At 38.4% G+C, this 13,861-nt stretch overlaps 1 protein-coding gene across 35 annotated transcripts in view; it reads left to right on the top strand.

Moving 5' to 3' along the window:
- LOC114137994 (ankyrin-3-like) overlaps nucleotides 1-13,861 on the top strand; it is a 130,652-nt gene that overhangs the window by 93,270 nt on the left and 23,521 nt on the right. For 20 of the 35 annotated variants that reach the window (XM_028006907.1, XM_028006905.1, XM_028006906.1 and 17 more), the window contains 14 exons: nucleotides 1,250-1,352; nucleotides 1,890-1,940; nucleotides 3,056-3,165; nucleotides 3,929-3,961; nucleotides 5,369-5,593; nucleotides 5,708-5,862; nucleotides 6,988-7,199; nucleotides 7,388-7,595; nucleotides 7,715-7,811; nucleotides 8,811-9,039; nucleotides 9,138-9,263; nucleotides 10,749-10,871; nucleotides 11,393-11,419; nucleotides 13,586-13,667. In XM_028006907.1, coding sequence (XP_027862708.1) covers nucleotides 1,250-1,352; nucleotides 1,890-1,940; nucleotides 3,056-3,165; nucleotides 3,929-3,961; nucleotides 5,369-5,593; nucleotides 5,708-5,862; nucleotides 6,988-7,199; nucleotides 7,388-7,595; nucleotides 7,715-7,811; nucleotides 8,811-9,039; nucleotides 9,138-9,263; nucleotides 10,749-10,871; nucleotides 11,393-11,419; nucleotides 13,586-13,667 — 1,781 coding nt within the window. Of the gene's footprint in view, nucleotides 1-1,249; nucleotides 1,353-1,889; nucleotides 1,941-3,055; nucleotides 3,166-3,928; nucleotides 3,962-5,368; nucleotides 5,594-5,707; nucleotides 5,863-6,987; nucleotides 7,200-7,387; nucleotides 7,596-7,714; nucleotides 7,812-8,810; nucleotides 9,040-9,137; nucleotides 9,264-10,748; nucleotides 10,872-11,392; nucleotides 11,420-13,585; nucleotides 13,668-13,861 lie in introns of those variants that run through there. The other 15 variants (XM_028006913.1, XM_028006912.1, XM_028006920.1 and 12 more) reach the window with 9 other exon arrangements.

Raw genomic sequence — 13,861 nt, 5'->3', positions numbered from 1 at the left:
ACAGCGCAACATATTGTGTCACATGACTGTGAAGTGAAAGGAATAATTATTTGATTATTTTTTAAATTCTAATCTTAATGGTTTGGGACCATTTACTTTATTACCTCTAAATAAAATCCAGGTTCTATTCAATAAACACAGTCACCTGTGTGCATTTACACCTGGAAATTCTGCTCTTCTGAGAAGGTGTTCTCCAAAAATCTGGCTTTTATGGACTATGTGGCCAGAACAACCTCATTGTTAAATAAACATCCATGAATTTAAAGCTTGCCACAGGCCGTTTTTTTGTCAGATGAGACCAAAATCGTCTCTTTAGCCTAAATTGTTAAGATTATATGTGGAAGAAAACAAATCTTGTTCATCTCCTGAAAACACTATCGGGATAGTGGTAAAATATCCCAAAATATACAACTTCATTTCAAAAATGTTCAAACCACGTATTCATTTTCTTCCTCTTGACAAATATGCATTACTTTGTGTGTCAATTTAATTGCATGAAATCCTAATAAATATATTAAACTTTGTTGTAGTACTGCTACAAGGGGTATTAATGTACTCTTTGATATTGAAGTCCACATTTCTCATCAGGTCTGTGTGGCAAAAGAGTAAAGGAATCTACAGTACTGCATCAATGCTGCAGAAATAGCCACACATCATTGCACGCAGCAGTAAAACAGACTGCAGCAAGGTTGAGGGTAAAACATACTTCACTTTTCTGAAACAGGCCAAAGTGGGCCAATATTACAACAAAGTCAATTTGACAGCTGAGACCTTGTTTCTTTTTCACTTTTCACAAATGTAAAATCTTCTCACTGTCACCTGTCAACCAGGTGCCAAAATGTAAGATCCCTCACGTTTCATCGTTTTGACATCTAGTCTAGTTTAGCTGTATCCGTGCTCATAATGCACGCCCACCACAACTTCCCAGAAAAATATTCTCAACACTTTTTCTCCCCTCTCTGCTCTGGCCAACTTTCCCTCGTTATCTGCTAAAGCAAACGAGCTGACCTAAGTCTCATTTCCATCTCTGAGCAACTTGCTACAGTATCTCTTCCTCCTCTCACTACAGGCTCTTCTGCCTCTTCCCATTTTCCTATTGACAACTGGACTCTTCTTTCGTCCAGCGACCAAATTCTGGTTCCCTGGAGGTTGCATATTGTAATGGAGTATTTGCTCTCTGTTTTGTGCCCCGTTCTCCTGTCCATCACTTGTTGTTGCCCGTGGCGCCGGGTTGCATGGTAACACGTAGCCTCCGCTCATTCAGTTCGGATAGGTCCAACACTCTCAACCGGAGCTCCTTTGCCAGAGACAGTATGATGATTGAGGAGATCCTGGCCCCCACAAAAGACACGGTAAGACAAAAATTCTCTTCCTTCTTGCCGTCCGTTATTTCCTTTGTCAGGATCTTTCGCTGACAGTTTTTTAAAAATTAGATATGTGTTGTTTAGAGAATCGCTGGTAAACGCCTGACAGGTTTCACAACTTTCATGTTTTCTGTGTTTCCGATAAAAATTGAGTCTCAAGGCAGGTTGGGAAGGTTAAAGCAGGATGCTTTTTCCTGCACAGGCAGACGCAGTGTGGAGGCTATGCTAGCTTTAGCCATAGTGGTCAGATTAAGAATCATCCTTAACAAAGACTGTATTTAAAGAGGCTCAGGAAACTTCTTTAAACTCGATTTGTACTTTCTTCTAATCTGGAGTTTATTTTACTTGTTTTTTTTTATTATTTAAAAATGTGTGTTTTAAACATTTCCAATAATGTATTTGATGATTCAATGCAATAAATTGTAATCAGATCTAGAAATCCTTTTGGTCATCATTAATCAGTTCATTTTACTGCCCGTTGTCCCAAGTGCAAACCATAAACTGATGTTTTTAATCTTCCCTAAGCTTCAAAGTGTCTGTAAAGACATTTCCTACCTGGTCGACCCACTTAATAAGGTATTCAGCATGACAGATGTCGGGCTTATTCAGAAGCCTTTTTGGTTTTGAGTCAGTGTCACGGTGCTTCGTCGTCCATTTGTCTTCAGTGTATTTTCTGTACGTCTGTTTGTTGTGGGATCAAATCATTGCAGTTATTATTTATTTATTTATTTTTTTTTCATTTCCCTGTCGGTGGACATCAGTTCATGAATGTACATGATCCTTTTTTACGATGTTTGATCAGAGCTCTCTTCATGTCTTCATTTGTCTTTCCATGAAGATTTACTAGTTGGCTTTGTTCCTAGTTACTGTATGTTATCTGTTGTGTCTTCATGTGCAAGAAAAGTTTGTCAGACTGTGTACTTTAAATGTTCCATCAGGTTCTGACCATTTTCACCCTTTTATATTTTGTACCTTGCTAGTTTTAGGTCTTTGTTAAACTGTGAAAAGGAGCCTTCTGCCATGGGGGGTTTAGTACCAACCAGACGTCGGGTCGTCATGGGGATGGTCCATGCCCACTTTGCCAACCAATGGGAAAAATATTCTATTACCCAGTCAAACAAATTATTGGACTCTGTGTACAAATTAGAGGTCTAGATTTGTCTACAACAGGATCTTCTTGCAGTCCATATTCCCATTTACTGATGAAATAGACATTTTGCCTAACTTACTGCTTCAAAGTTGGAACATTTGAGTATAATATTAAGTATGCATGTGCTGAGGTTTTTTTGGTGTAACTGGCTGCACAACGTCGTCTTATCGACTTAAGGTGTTCTTTGCACAATTATCTATAATTTTGTTGAAATCTCTTGCAGTGGATCTTTAGAGAGCTTCTTGTTAAATTTTAATTTGAAATTTGATCAGGGCTCATTCTGACCTTGAATGGTTCTATACCGGTCAGATAGTGCCATGAAATCATAGGGAAGGGAACTTTCTGTCCGTCCACTGACTGCTGGATGGACAGTCCAGCAGTCAGACTGGTCAGACTGGTTCCAGTCTATTTTTTCCAAATTCCTCAATGGTTTCTCCGCTGTCTGATCATTTTGACCTCCTCAGTGTCTTTATTCATTTTTTCTTGTGTCCATGTTGTCCTCGCCGCCGTTTCATCCGTCTTTCCTATACTCCACGCCCAGCACCTCGCCGTCACCAGGGACCACAGTTCGGACTGCATGCGACGCTACAGCTGGACTCCGGACACCATGGACCATAGTCACAACACCGTGTCCAGCCCCATTCACTCTGGGTAAGAGCACCTGTGCTGCCTCATCTTCTCAGCCGACGTTATGCTTCGAACACATTTACAAAAATGCATTATGCAAACGTGTCCAATAACGCGACTGCACAAAACTACCGTTAAAAACTCCTATTCAGCAAAGCCCGCAGCACCAGATGTGGTGCTGTTAGATTCTGCAGTTCTGCTACTGTAACCATTACATTGTTACAGCTACTTAGAAATGCACTTCATTTGCTGAAGCCCTTGTGTAACACCGCACACCTAGAGACACGGCCCAGAAGCAGGACTTGACTGGCCGATGCTGTGCTAATTTTAATCATTAGTCAAATAAAACTGTAGGCTCTACATGAGCTCATACTCCATCGGGCTAATGTGTTTCATTTGGATCCGGTGATAAAATGCCGCTTTCATGTCCCTGCACACACTTTGAATATGTGACATCATAAAGTGCTGAGGCCTGCTTTAAACAAACTGCGCTGTGTCTGCACGGATATTAGCCAGTGTTATTTAGAGATAAAATATGGTGACGTGTCACGTCCAACTTTGGTTCTATTTTTGTCTCGTGAATTTGTACATGTAGCTGTTCCTTTGTTCCTCGTCGTCGTAACCGCAGCGTGTGTTGTTTATTTGGTTGCTTGTCTTTTTCCTCACTTCTAGTTTTTAGCCATCTTTCATCCCTAGTCCCCGTAGCAGATCCAAATAGAACTTCTCAGACTTTGATACTAAATCTAGGTTCTGGGGGCGCACTGTCTCCATGTGTTTACTTTTGCAGCGTCTCGTCCCCACTCGCTCAGTACGACTCCAGGTGACGACTGAGTTCGCTGCTCACAGCCACAGTGTCGCAGTGATGTCACTCACTCCTCCACCTCTCGCCTCATCGTTGTTCCATTTTTTTGTTTTGTTTGGTTTTCTCTTCTCTGTCCAGTCTGCGCTCGTCTCATCCGTGTCGTCTGGTGTTTCATTTTGCAGTGCGTAGACAGTAGAAGTGTGTTGGGAGTCTTTGCTTTACGTGCCGTCACCCTCTCTCACTGTGCACGTCAGAAATAGGAACTGAAAACAACTTTCAGCGATCCTGCTGCAGTGTATCCACCTTGAACCGTTTCAAATTCTGTCATGTGAAACCCTCAAACCTCAAAGAGTTTTATTTCTAGATTTTATAATGGATAAGCACAGAGTTGGGTGGTGGGGTGGGGGACTCTAAGGAGGAGTGAAAAGGGTAAATATTTTTCAAGTTTATTTAATACTCAGAACAAAAACATTTTGGTCTACCAGCTTTGCAAACCTAAAGAATAAAATTCTTGCCATATTTTACTTTGAAAAGTAGCTTCTCCTGTTTGTCAAACTGAATGGAAAGCATCTGTGTTAGATTTTGAAGAATCTCCACACCATGTTCCACCACTACACACAGGCTTATGCATTAAAGTCAAAAGGTTTCATTTTGGTCTTATTCTGAGGTCAAAGAGGTGGACTAGTTGCTTTGTTTTCCATGCATACAATACATTGGGTTGCATTTAAAAGATGCTACTTGTTTTCTATTTTTATTTGTAAAATATTGTAGGGGTTTGAGGGAAAGTTTCCTTCTCCTACCACTTCCCAGGTATACACTGTTGTGGATGCTTCACACACTGAGGTTTGCGGCTGAAACATGAGTATATGAAAAAGTTCAAAAGGTGTGAATACTTTATAAAGACACTGTGTAACAAAGTAGAGTAAAAGTAGTATTTACACCTCGACAAATCCTCATCCTTTCTCATATTCTGAATATGGGGTGCCACAAACAGCTTTTCATGTCACAAATAGGACGCATAAGATGGGAGTCTTGTTACCTGATCTTGGTGAAAACAAACATTTGAACGCTGCTTTTGAGGGGCTTTGACATGCATCTCATCTTCAGGCTTAGAGCTGGAAAACAAACTTTCCGCCACATCATTAACACCCTGTTTAGTTTCAGGCGATGTTTGATGTCCTATAGAAAAAAAGATGGCTGACGGTGAGAACTGTCAAGTTTCACAGCTCAAAGCATCTTTTGTTCTTTTTTCATTTTTATCTCTCTCTCTCTCTCTCTTCTGGTTATTTTACTGCTTTCCTCTTACTTTATTTGGGTGTCCAGTGATCACAGCATGGGAACCGTTCTCCTTACCATGTGTCCATGTCCGCCCTTATTTCATAGGGTTTCCCTTTTTTTCTGAATTGATCCTCATTATTCTTGCAGATTCTTGGTCAGCTTCATGGTGGACGCCCGTGGCGGTTCAATGAGAGGAAGCCGCCACAATGGGTTGCGCATCATCATTCCTCCCAGGAAGTGCACAGCGCCTACACGCATCACCTGCCGCTTGGCTAAAAGGCACAAACTGGCCTACCCTCCACCCATGGTGGAGGGGGAGGGCCTGGTCAGTCGGTTGGTGGAGGTTGGACCTGCTGGCGCTCAGTTCCTTGGGTAGGCTATTGATAAGGCAACAATTAAGTCCTCGTCATAACACCATGACTGATTAGCCTGTTTGGGAGTGCTTGAGTAGCTCTTTAAACATAGCTGTCCTGCTTTCTTTCTCAGTCCAGTTATTGTGGAGATTCCTCATTTTGGTTCAATGAGAGGGAAAGAAAGGGAGCTAATTGTGTTGAGGAGTGATAACGGCGACACTTGGAAGGAGCACCAGTTTGACACCAGGCCAGAAGATCTCACTGAACTGCTAGCTGGGATGGAGGAAGGTAACAATGATCTTTTACAAAATCTGAAGGTAAAAGTGATCAGATTATAAAAAATCTATTGTAAGTACCACACAGATGTCCATGTAGGGGAAACTATACAATAAATGAATTTTAAAAAAAATACTTCTCAAACTGTGTGAAAGTGAATGCATAGCATTATGCTCTCTCTCAGTAGTGTTAGGCATGGAAGTTCATTTGTTTAGTCAAATCTTAATATTTAGTACTAAGGAGGCAGCTGTTGATTGCATCTGGAAATTGTATTGACATGGAACCTCCATATAATATATTTGAAATAAGTCATGTCAAAATAGATAGTAAAAATGCTAGCATTAGCCTAGCTTTTAATAAACCATTCCATATGTGAAACATTATCAATAGTAAGACGGAAAATTATTTTATTCAAAAGTGACAATTATTTCTACATTGGAATAGCATATTGAGAAAAATATATTTATATTGACTATGTGATATAAATGAAATTTGTATTATTTTACTGCAGTTTGAATCAGTTATATGTTTTCAAATAAATTACTTATTTTATTGTATTGTGGAACTTAAACAGAGTATTAACAGAGTATTAACAGAGCGCTTTGAGTGGTCAAAATGACTGGAAAAGCGCTATATAAGTTCAGTCCATTTACCATTTACCATATTAGCAAATATATTGAATTAAATCAAATTAAATTAAATGAACTAGATTGGGATATTGTAAACATAATTTTTCTAAAGTTGCTTTTCAGCTGCCCCAGCAACCGGTTTTCTCACACATTATCAGACATTTCGTTTCTGTATTACTTAAAAAGAAAAAGATGAAACCAAAAATATCCAAGCTACGGTTTAGCTGAATTTAATAGAATTGAAAAGTAGAAAACCTTTTTAAAAAAATGACAAAGATTATCTTATCATATGACTGTAAAATATGCAAATATAAAAAATCACTTGTCAGACAGTGTGAAAGTAAATGCTTTGCATTATGCTCTCACTCAGTAGTGTTGGGGACGGAGGCGTATTTGTTTAGTCAAATCTAACATTTAATATTTAGCACCAAAGATGGAGAGAGAACTGTTGACTCTGTCCTTAAATTGCATGTAATAAAACACTTATTTTTTATTTTTTTGCAAACAGAAATGGACAGTCCGGATGAATTGGAGAAAAAGCGCATCTGCCGCATCATCACCAGGGATTTCCCCCAGTATTTTGCTGTGGTGTCCAGGATCAAGCAGGAGTCCAATCACATGGGTCCAGATGGAGGAGTGCTGTCCTGCAGCACGGTGAACATGGTCCAGGCCTCGTTCCCGCAGGGGGCTCTAACCAAGAGGATCCGCGTGGGCTTACAGGTACAAAAAGACTCCTCTGATCGTCTTTAATAACGTCTGCAGATACAGTCCACTTACTTACTTAGACTTGACCTAGCTTTGTCAAAAATCTCATTCTGTCTAACTTGCCTGCCTCCTTTAATTTGAGATAAGTATTTTAAAAAGTTCTGTTCTTGCTTCATTATGTTGGTTCCTGTGTTTCTGTGCAGGCTCAGCCGGTGCCAGATGAGTTAGTTAGGGCGGTTCTTGGAAACAGAGCCACTTTCAGCCCCATTGTCACCGTGGAGCCCAGAAGGAGAAAGTTTCATAAGCCCATCACCATGACGATCCCCGTCCCTCCCAGATCGGCAGAAGGCCATCCCAGCGGCCAGCGGGGCGAATCTGCGCCGTGCCTGCGTTTGCTCTGCAGCATCACAGGCAAGTTAACGTGCAGATAATTAGAGCGTAAAGGTTTTCCATCTGCTGCTTGGACTGGTTATGAGCAAAAAGACTTCCAGAAAGCAAATGAGCTCATCTACTGGCCCCGTTTAACGCAGGAGGGACGTCTCCTGCGCAGTGGGAGGACATCACAGGAACCACGCCGCTGTCTTTTGTAACGGACTGCGTTTCCTTCACCACAAATGTATCGGCCAGGTCAGACACCTTCACAGATTTTTTACTAGTAATTAGGATATGTTTTTTATGGATGTCGAAAAATTATTCTTCACAAAGTGCATGGGTAAGACATATTTGTATCTAGTAAATACTTATGTACGTCAAATACTAGCTAACTTATATTCATTTTTACTTAGCTGAAGTTTCAACTCCAATATAGTAGAATTAAAAGATTATTTTAATAAATATCTTCTAAACTGCCAATATGATGCTTGAAGAATTAGTTATTTTACCTTGAATGTAATAAATAATGCAAGCCAACTTTCTGATAATAGAAATGTTTTAATGTTTTTATTATGGCTGGTTTCATACATTTGAACTGTCTACTGCTTGCTATCTGAGGCTTGTTTACGGTACATGTGAACAAATGCACTTAGTCCCTGCATTGAGAAGAAAATCAACATTCATGTAATTAAATAACACGGTTTTTAAGCTAAAGGCATGATCTTGAATCATATTGCTTCTAGTTTCCACGTGAACAGACAACAATTAAGAAAAACCACAGAAAAGAATACAAAATAAAAATTAAATTAAACAAATGTGAATCGATACTTTGTTTTCTGACCTTCTCTCTACAAATAAGAAGCTAAGTTTTCATTAAATTTGAAAATGTCTACTTATTGGAGGATTTCTACTATTTATTATTAAACCAGTATTTTGTCTGACCTGTCTGGTAGGATGATTGTCAACAACAGTTTCTTTTGGCATTCTGCTGAACTGATCTGAGTATTGTAGTTCCTTGGTTACACTATGCAAAGTTACAAATCCTCGTCCTAACTCAATTTGAATGTGGTGAAAGTGCTGCCTGGTATAAACTCTCTCTTTGGTAATTCTAATCTACAATTAGTTTGCTAAGCAGCGGTCACGCATCTGTGGGCTCGCTCTAGATAGCCAGCTCCTCTTGGTAAAGGCTGATTACTCTAAAAACCTGCAGCACAAAGGATCTTTTGACGTTCCTCTTACTTCTCTCTTCCTCAGGTTCTGGCTCGCAGACTGTCACCAGATTCCTGAGACAGTAAGCCTAGCGTCTCAGTTATACCGGGAGCTGATCTGCGTGCCGTACCTGGCCAAGTTTGTGGTGTTCGCAAAGATGAATGACACTGTGGAAGCCCGGCTGCGCTGCTTCTGCATGACGGATGACAAGGTGGACAAGACTCTAGAGCAACAGGAGAACTTCGAAGAAGTGGCGCGCAGCAAAGACATTGAGGTAAAGCTGACTTGCAAGTATTCAGAATAAAAATGAATGTTTGATGTAATTGGATGTAAGTTTAATCGAATATAAATACACATTATTTCTACATTCAGGTTCTAGAAGGAAAGCCCATCTTTGTGGATTGTTACGGCAACCTTTCACCTCTCACCAAAAGTGGGCAGCAGCTGGTTTTTAACTTCTACTCTTTCAAGGAAAACAGACTTCCTTTCAACGTCAAGGTATAAAATGTTTCCCACTTATATCTTTTGTGTGCTTGAAGTTTTTTGGCATTGCCAAATTCCAACAATCTCCACTAAAGTGACACCATAACACTTGGCATGAAGTTCATTGCAACAGAAGCATTTCTGTGCAACATATGATGATGTAGTGCACTGATATAGCAAAACTGTTAGAACTTAGGTCATTAAATTGGTATCACAAATTGCATGCATTTTATTTGGGTGGATTTTTAATCAGTTAAAAAGAAAAGTTGAAAGGTATACAAATGTATCTGTTTTTAAAATATACTTACTGAACTAAATGAGGTAAATTCTAACTTATTTGGATCAGTTTTCTGATCTAGTTTGACTTGCACTGTAAAATAATAAAATGAAATACGAGCTGGTTTGTGATGAAGTCATGAAATGTTGCTAAACATAAATTTTAAGGAACTCAGCTTGTTAGCTCATGCATTGATGCTGTTGCTAAACTAGCTAGCGCTGGATGCGAGCTTAAATTCTTGCACTAAAACACAAAGTTTATCAACCACAAGTCCATGTCCATCCAAGAAGAGAGCTGGATCCATAGCCATGGATTCCAGCCACCCGGGCCACAGACTGTTTGTGCCGCTGCCATCAGGCAAGCGGTACAGGAATATATGGACTACAACAAATAGACTGAGAAACAGTTTCTTCCCCACAGCCGTCAGAGCCATTACTCCCTGCCGCCCCCCCCTCCCACACATATCATAACCTCGCAGTAATACATACATATCCCCCACCCCCACACAGCCATATTGTTCTGCACTTTGCACTGTCACATCATCTGTACTTTGCCATAATTGGACCTGCTGCTACTTCTTTGGTGTGGTTGAGTGCCTTTAGTTAATTTAGTTGTATATATTGTTATTATTATTATTGTGTGTTTGCTTATTTTTACTGTATATATTTGACCTTTTGCACAGGGCTGCAATGGAAATTTCATTGAATTCTGTTCAATGACAATAAATGCTATCTAATCTAATCTAATCTAATCATGTAAACAACTGTTTACATGGTTCATATATTCATTGATGATAGAACTAGATTAGCATTAGCGTTCCTTGCCAGAATGTTCAGTTAATAATTGAAATGTTTAGACCGGGTCACTAAAATATTGTCTAAAATAACTAATCTTCTTTAATGGTAGTGATTTTAACCATCTCTAATGATTTAATTTACAAAATAACATGCCAGAGTCAAATGGAAATAATTGCATTGGCTAATATTTAATTCTTCCAAAATAGATTTTTATAGTACATCATCATTCTATCTTTCTTCCATATTAAAATAAGCCAAAAAAAAAAGCGTAATATGTTTCTGAAAAATGCAAAATTACTTGTAGAAATTAACTTTTGTGATATAATTACAAACTTTTAACGGTTACCATCTACCACCCAGAATTCCTTTTTATAGTGTGTAAAATCAGGTGACAGCAGTTCTTTCTCGTCTTTTTATCCTCCACAGGTTCGAGATGTAGGCCAGGAGCCATGTGGCCGCCTCTCCTTCCTGAGAGAGCCCAAAACCACCAAAGGCCTTCCACAAACTGCCATATGCAATTTGAATATCACACTGCCAACCCACAAGAAGGTAGCATTACTATATTTGTACTTTTCATGCTGTTACACCATATCATATCATCTAAATGTAAATGATGTTCCCAGACAGAGAGCCTCTGAAGCTGAATTAGTCCAGACTCGACTGCCTGCTGCTTGTGTCTTTTTTTAATAGTGGAAAAGCCTGTGCCAGTCATAAGACCCCACAACGTACACACTGAAGCACACATGCACACCGTGCTTTGACCTGTTGCCTGGCTCAATGTGGGCAGTCCAAAAATAATGCAAAAACATCTGTATGTTTGTTGTGACATTGGTTGATCACAATAAACTGTTTTTTTTTTTTTTTGCTTTTGCTTTAATTATTTTGCTGTTTGTTTCATTTATTAATCCCATAGATTTTTTCTGATGCCTTTTGTTGTTTTTGCTGCTCCATTTTCATCCCCTGACTTTTATTTCTGCCTCCCGCCCACCACCCGCTCACTATAACTTCCCTGCTATCCATTGTGTCATCTCTCCTCTCCTCTCCCGCAATGCATCTTGGAATTACCACAGGATATGGAGTCTGACCCTGATGATGAGGTAAACATATTCTTCATCATCACATGAAACTGCTTCTTCTTGGTCATTCTTTATGTTGCCTTTGTTGCAGAATCTGGGGGGGGGGGAGCGTGCTGCAGATAGTTTGTCTCTGTGCAGTTGCCCGAGTCTGTCTGATGCTGCTAACTGCATTTCTTTTTTTTTTTTTTACATAGCAGCAACGTTTACAAAATAATCCTATGCACTGCATGAGTGAGAATGGCAATTGTTTTATTTAGCCAAGATTTCTTTTTAGTCCGCATCCCAAGCCCAGAGGATCAAAATGCTGTGCCACATCTCGGCTTGTTATTCATCCCCTTCTCCTCCCCATACACCGGCAACTTGGCCCCATTATTCTGACTAACTGCTCCTCCTAGATATGATGTCATATCAGCTAAAAATAAAACCATAACTCTTGACATTTGTCCACTTATTTCTAATTTTGTTTAGGGCTGGTTCTATGTTTGTTTGGGACTTTAGCATTCCATAGTTAGTTAAAAAGGAATATGAAAACTCTAAGCAACATCCTAAAAGGCTTAAACCAAATAGTGCACTTTTCTGGTTTAAAATTTTAACCATGAAACGTTGCAGTGTGTTCGACAACAAAACATCCGTCAGGTGGCTGTGGAAAAATTAATCAACCAAACTCGTACATTTGGATAATGAGGCTAAATCATATCATAGGGATGGGCAATATGGAAAATAAACATTTTGTTATCCTGTAAAATCACAATTTTATAAGTTTCTTTTTTTAAGCCAAAGAACATTTTGAAAATATTTTCAAATTTTTATGCAGTTTTGTCCATTTGTGTCTAGTACAATTGAAATGTAATACTTAAGACTAGAGTGTTTTGCCAAATTAATATTCTATTTTAACTTAACTGTTAAGACCGACAGATTAAGTGCCCTCTTGCTACAAAAAAGTTATGAAGCTACAGGAAAAGAATCTGCACAAGACTGGAGAACAGCAATGAGCAAAATCTACTTCAAATAAGACCTTAGAAAATCATTTTTAATAATAATTGTGAATTTTTTTCCCCGAATACCATCTTTCTGAACTTCCTTTCAAATGTTATTTGGAATATATCATATTTAATGGTTACTACATCAACTTTGTTAGCAGAATAGAAAAATAGCCCAACGTCATTAGAATTCGGTTAGTCATTCAATGAGTCTGTAACACTTATTTGCAAAGAAAAAGAAAAATATTGAGTGTAAAATAAGTTCCTCCTTTCAGTATAGTAAAAGCTCTTTAGATATGATTTCACAATTCTTTGACATTGCAATGACACTTTACTTGAAACCTTCTTAGCTTTATCATTATTTCTAAGCTAATTGACCTGCCAGATCTGACTACAGACTCTTCAGTAGACCTGCATCCTGCTGATGTAAAAATGGAGGAGTTAGCTAAGTGGCATGCTAACATTAGCATGATTCCTATCTTTTTCTGTAACTCGGCTTGTCAGATGTTCTTTCTTAATCGTAAGTCAAGAATAGGCTCTCTCTTGTAAATTAGATCTTGGATCTCAATGAGACAACCTGTATGACTGAAGGTTAAATAAAAAATGAATAATAATTTCACTATAAATATCACTGCAAAGATTTAAAAAACACATAAACTGTTGGGGAAAAAACAATTCAACATACTCTTTAAATGTATAGAGGCATTATTTATCAAACTTTGTAATTCTATCCATGGTTTTGACATTGTGGAAATCACAGTCCATTGGTAGATTATCAACATGTTCTAATCTTTGACAGTCTAATATCAGAATATTAGACTTGCATCAGTATGACAAGATTTATAATTAATTGGCCAAAAGAATTTGGTTATTGTTTTTTTTTTTTTATACATCACTAGAAAGTTTTATTGTTTGTTTTATTCAGATAAAATCATGCAAGTTCCTAATTTTAACAATGAGGAATCGCTTTTTAAATGAGAGTATTTTGTTCATCTTCACAACCAATGTTTCATACTATCCACGGTAAATCTGCAGTGCCTCCTTGTGTCATTACTAACCGTCTGTACAGCATTTCTAAACACAGGACTACAGTTCTACTTTGTGTCAAATTATTATTTTTAAGTTATGTTAATTTAATAGATGAGAACCAGATTTAATTTAATTTTATGTTAAAGCTCCTTTTGTTCTTTTTTTTTGTTTGTTTCAGACTGAAAAGCCAGAACGACGTCATACCTTTGCATCCTTAGCTTTGCGTAAGCGCTACAGCTATTTGACTGACCCAGCTGCGAGTGAGTTTCCGATTTTTGCTTCATAGTAATTTTTATTTAGTTTAAGATGGATATTTAGTTGTAATTTTAATTAGTTTTATTGCCTATAGTTTCTATAATTTGGTGAAAATGTCACTCAGAAGCCAATGTACAGAGAAAGATCTATATGACATGTTCTCATCTCCAAAACAAGTTCACTAATCATTTTTTCACCA

This window comes from Xiphophorus couchianus, chromosome 22 (assembly GCF_001444195.1).
Source record: "Xiphophorus couchianus chromosome 22, X_couchianus-1.0, whole genome shotgun sequence".
Taxonomy (NCBI): Eukaryota; Metazoa; Chordata; class Actinopteri; order Cyprinodontiformes; family Poeciliidae; genus Xiphophorus; species Xiphophorus couchianus.
The sequence above is the reverse complement of the archived record's forward strand: the minus strand, read 5'-3'. Positions and strand labels throughout refer to the sequence as shown.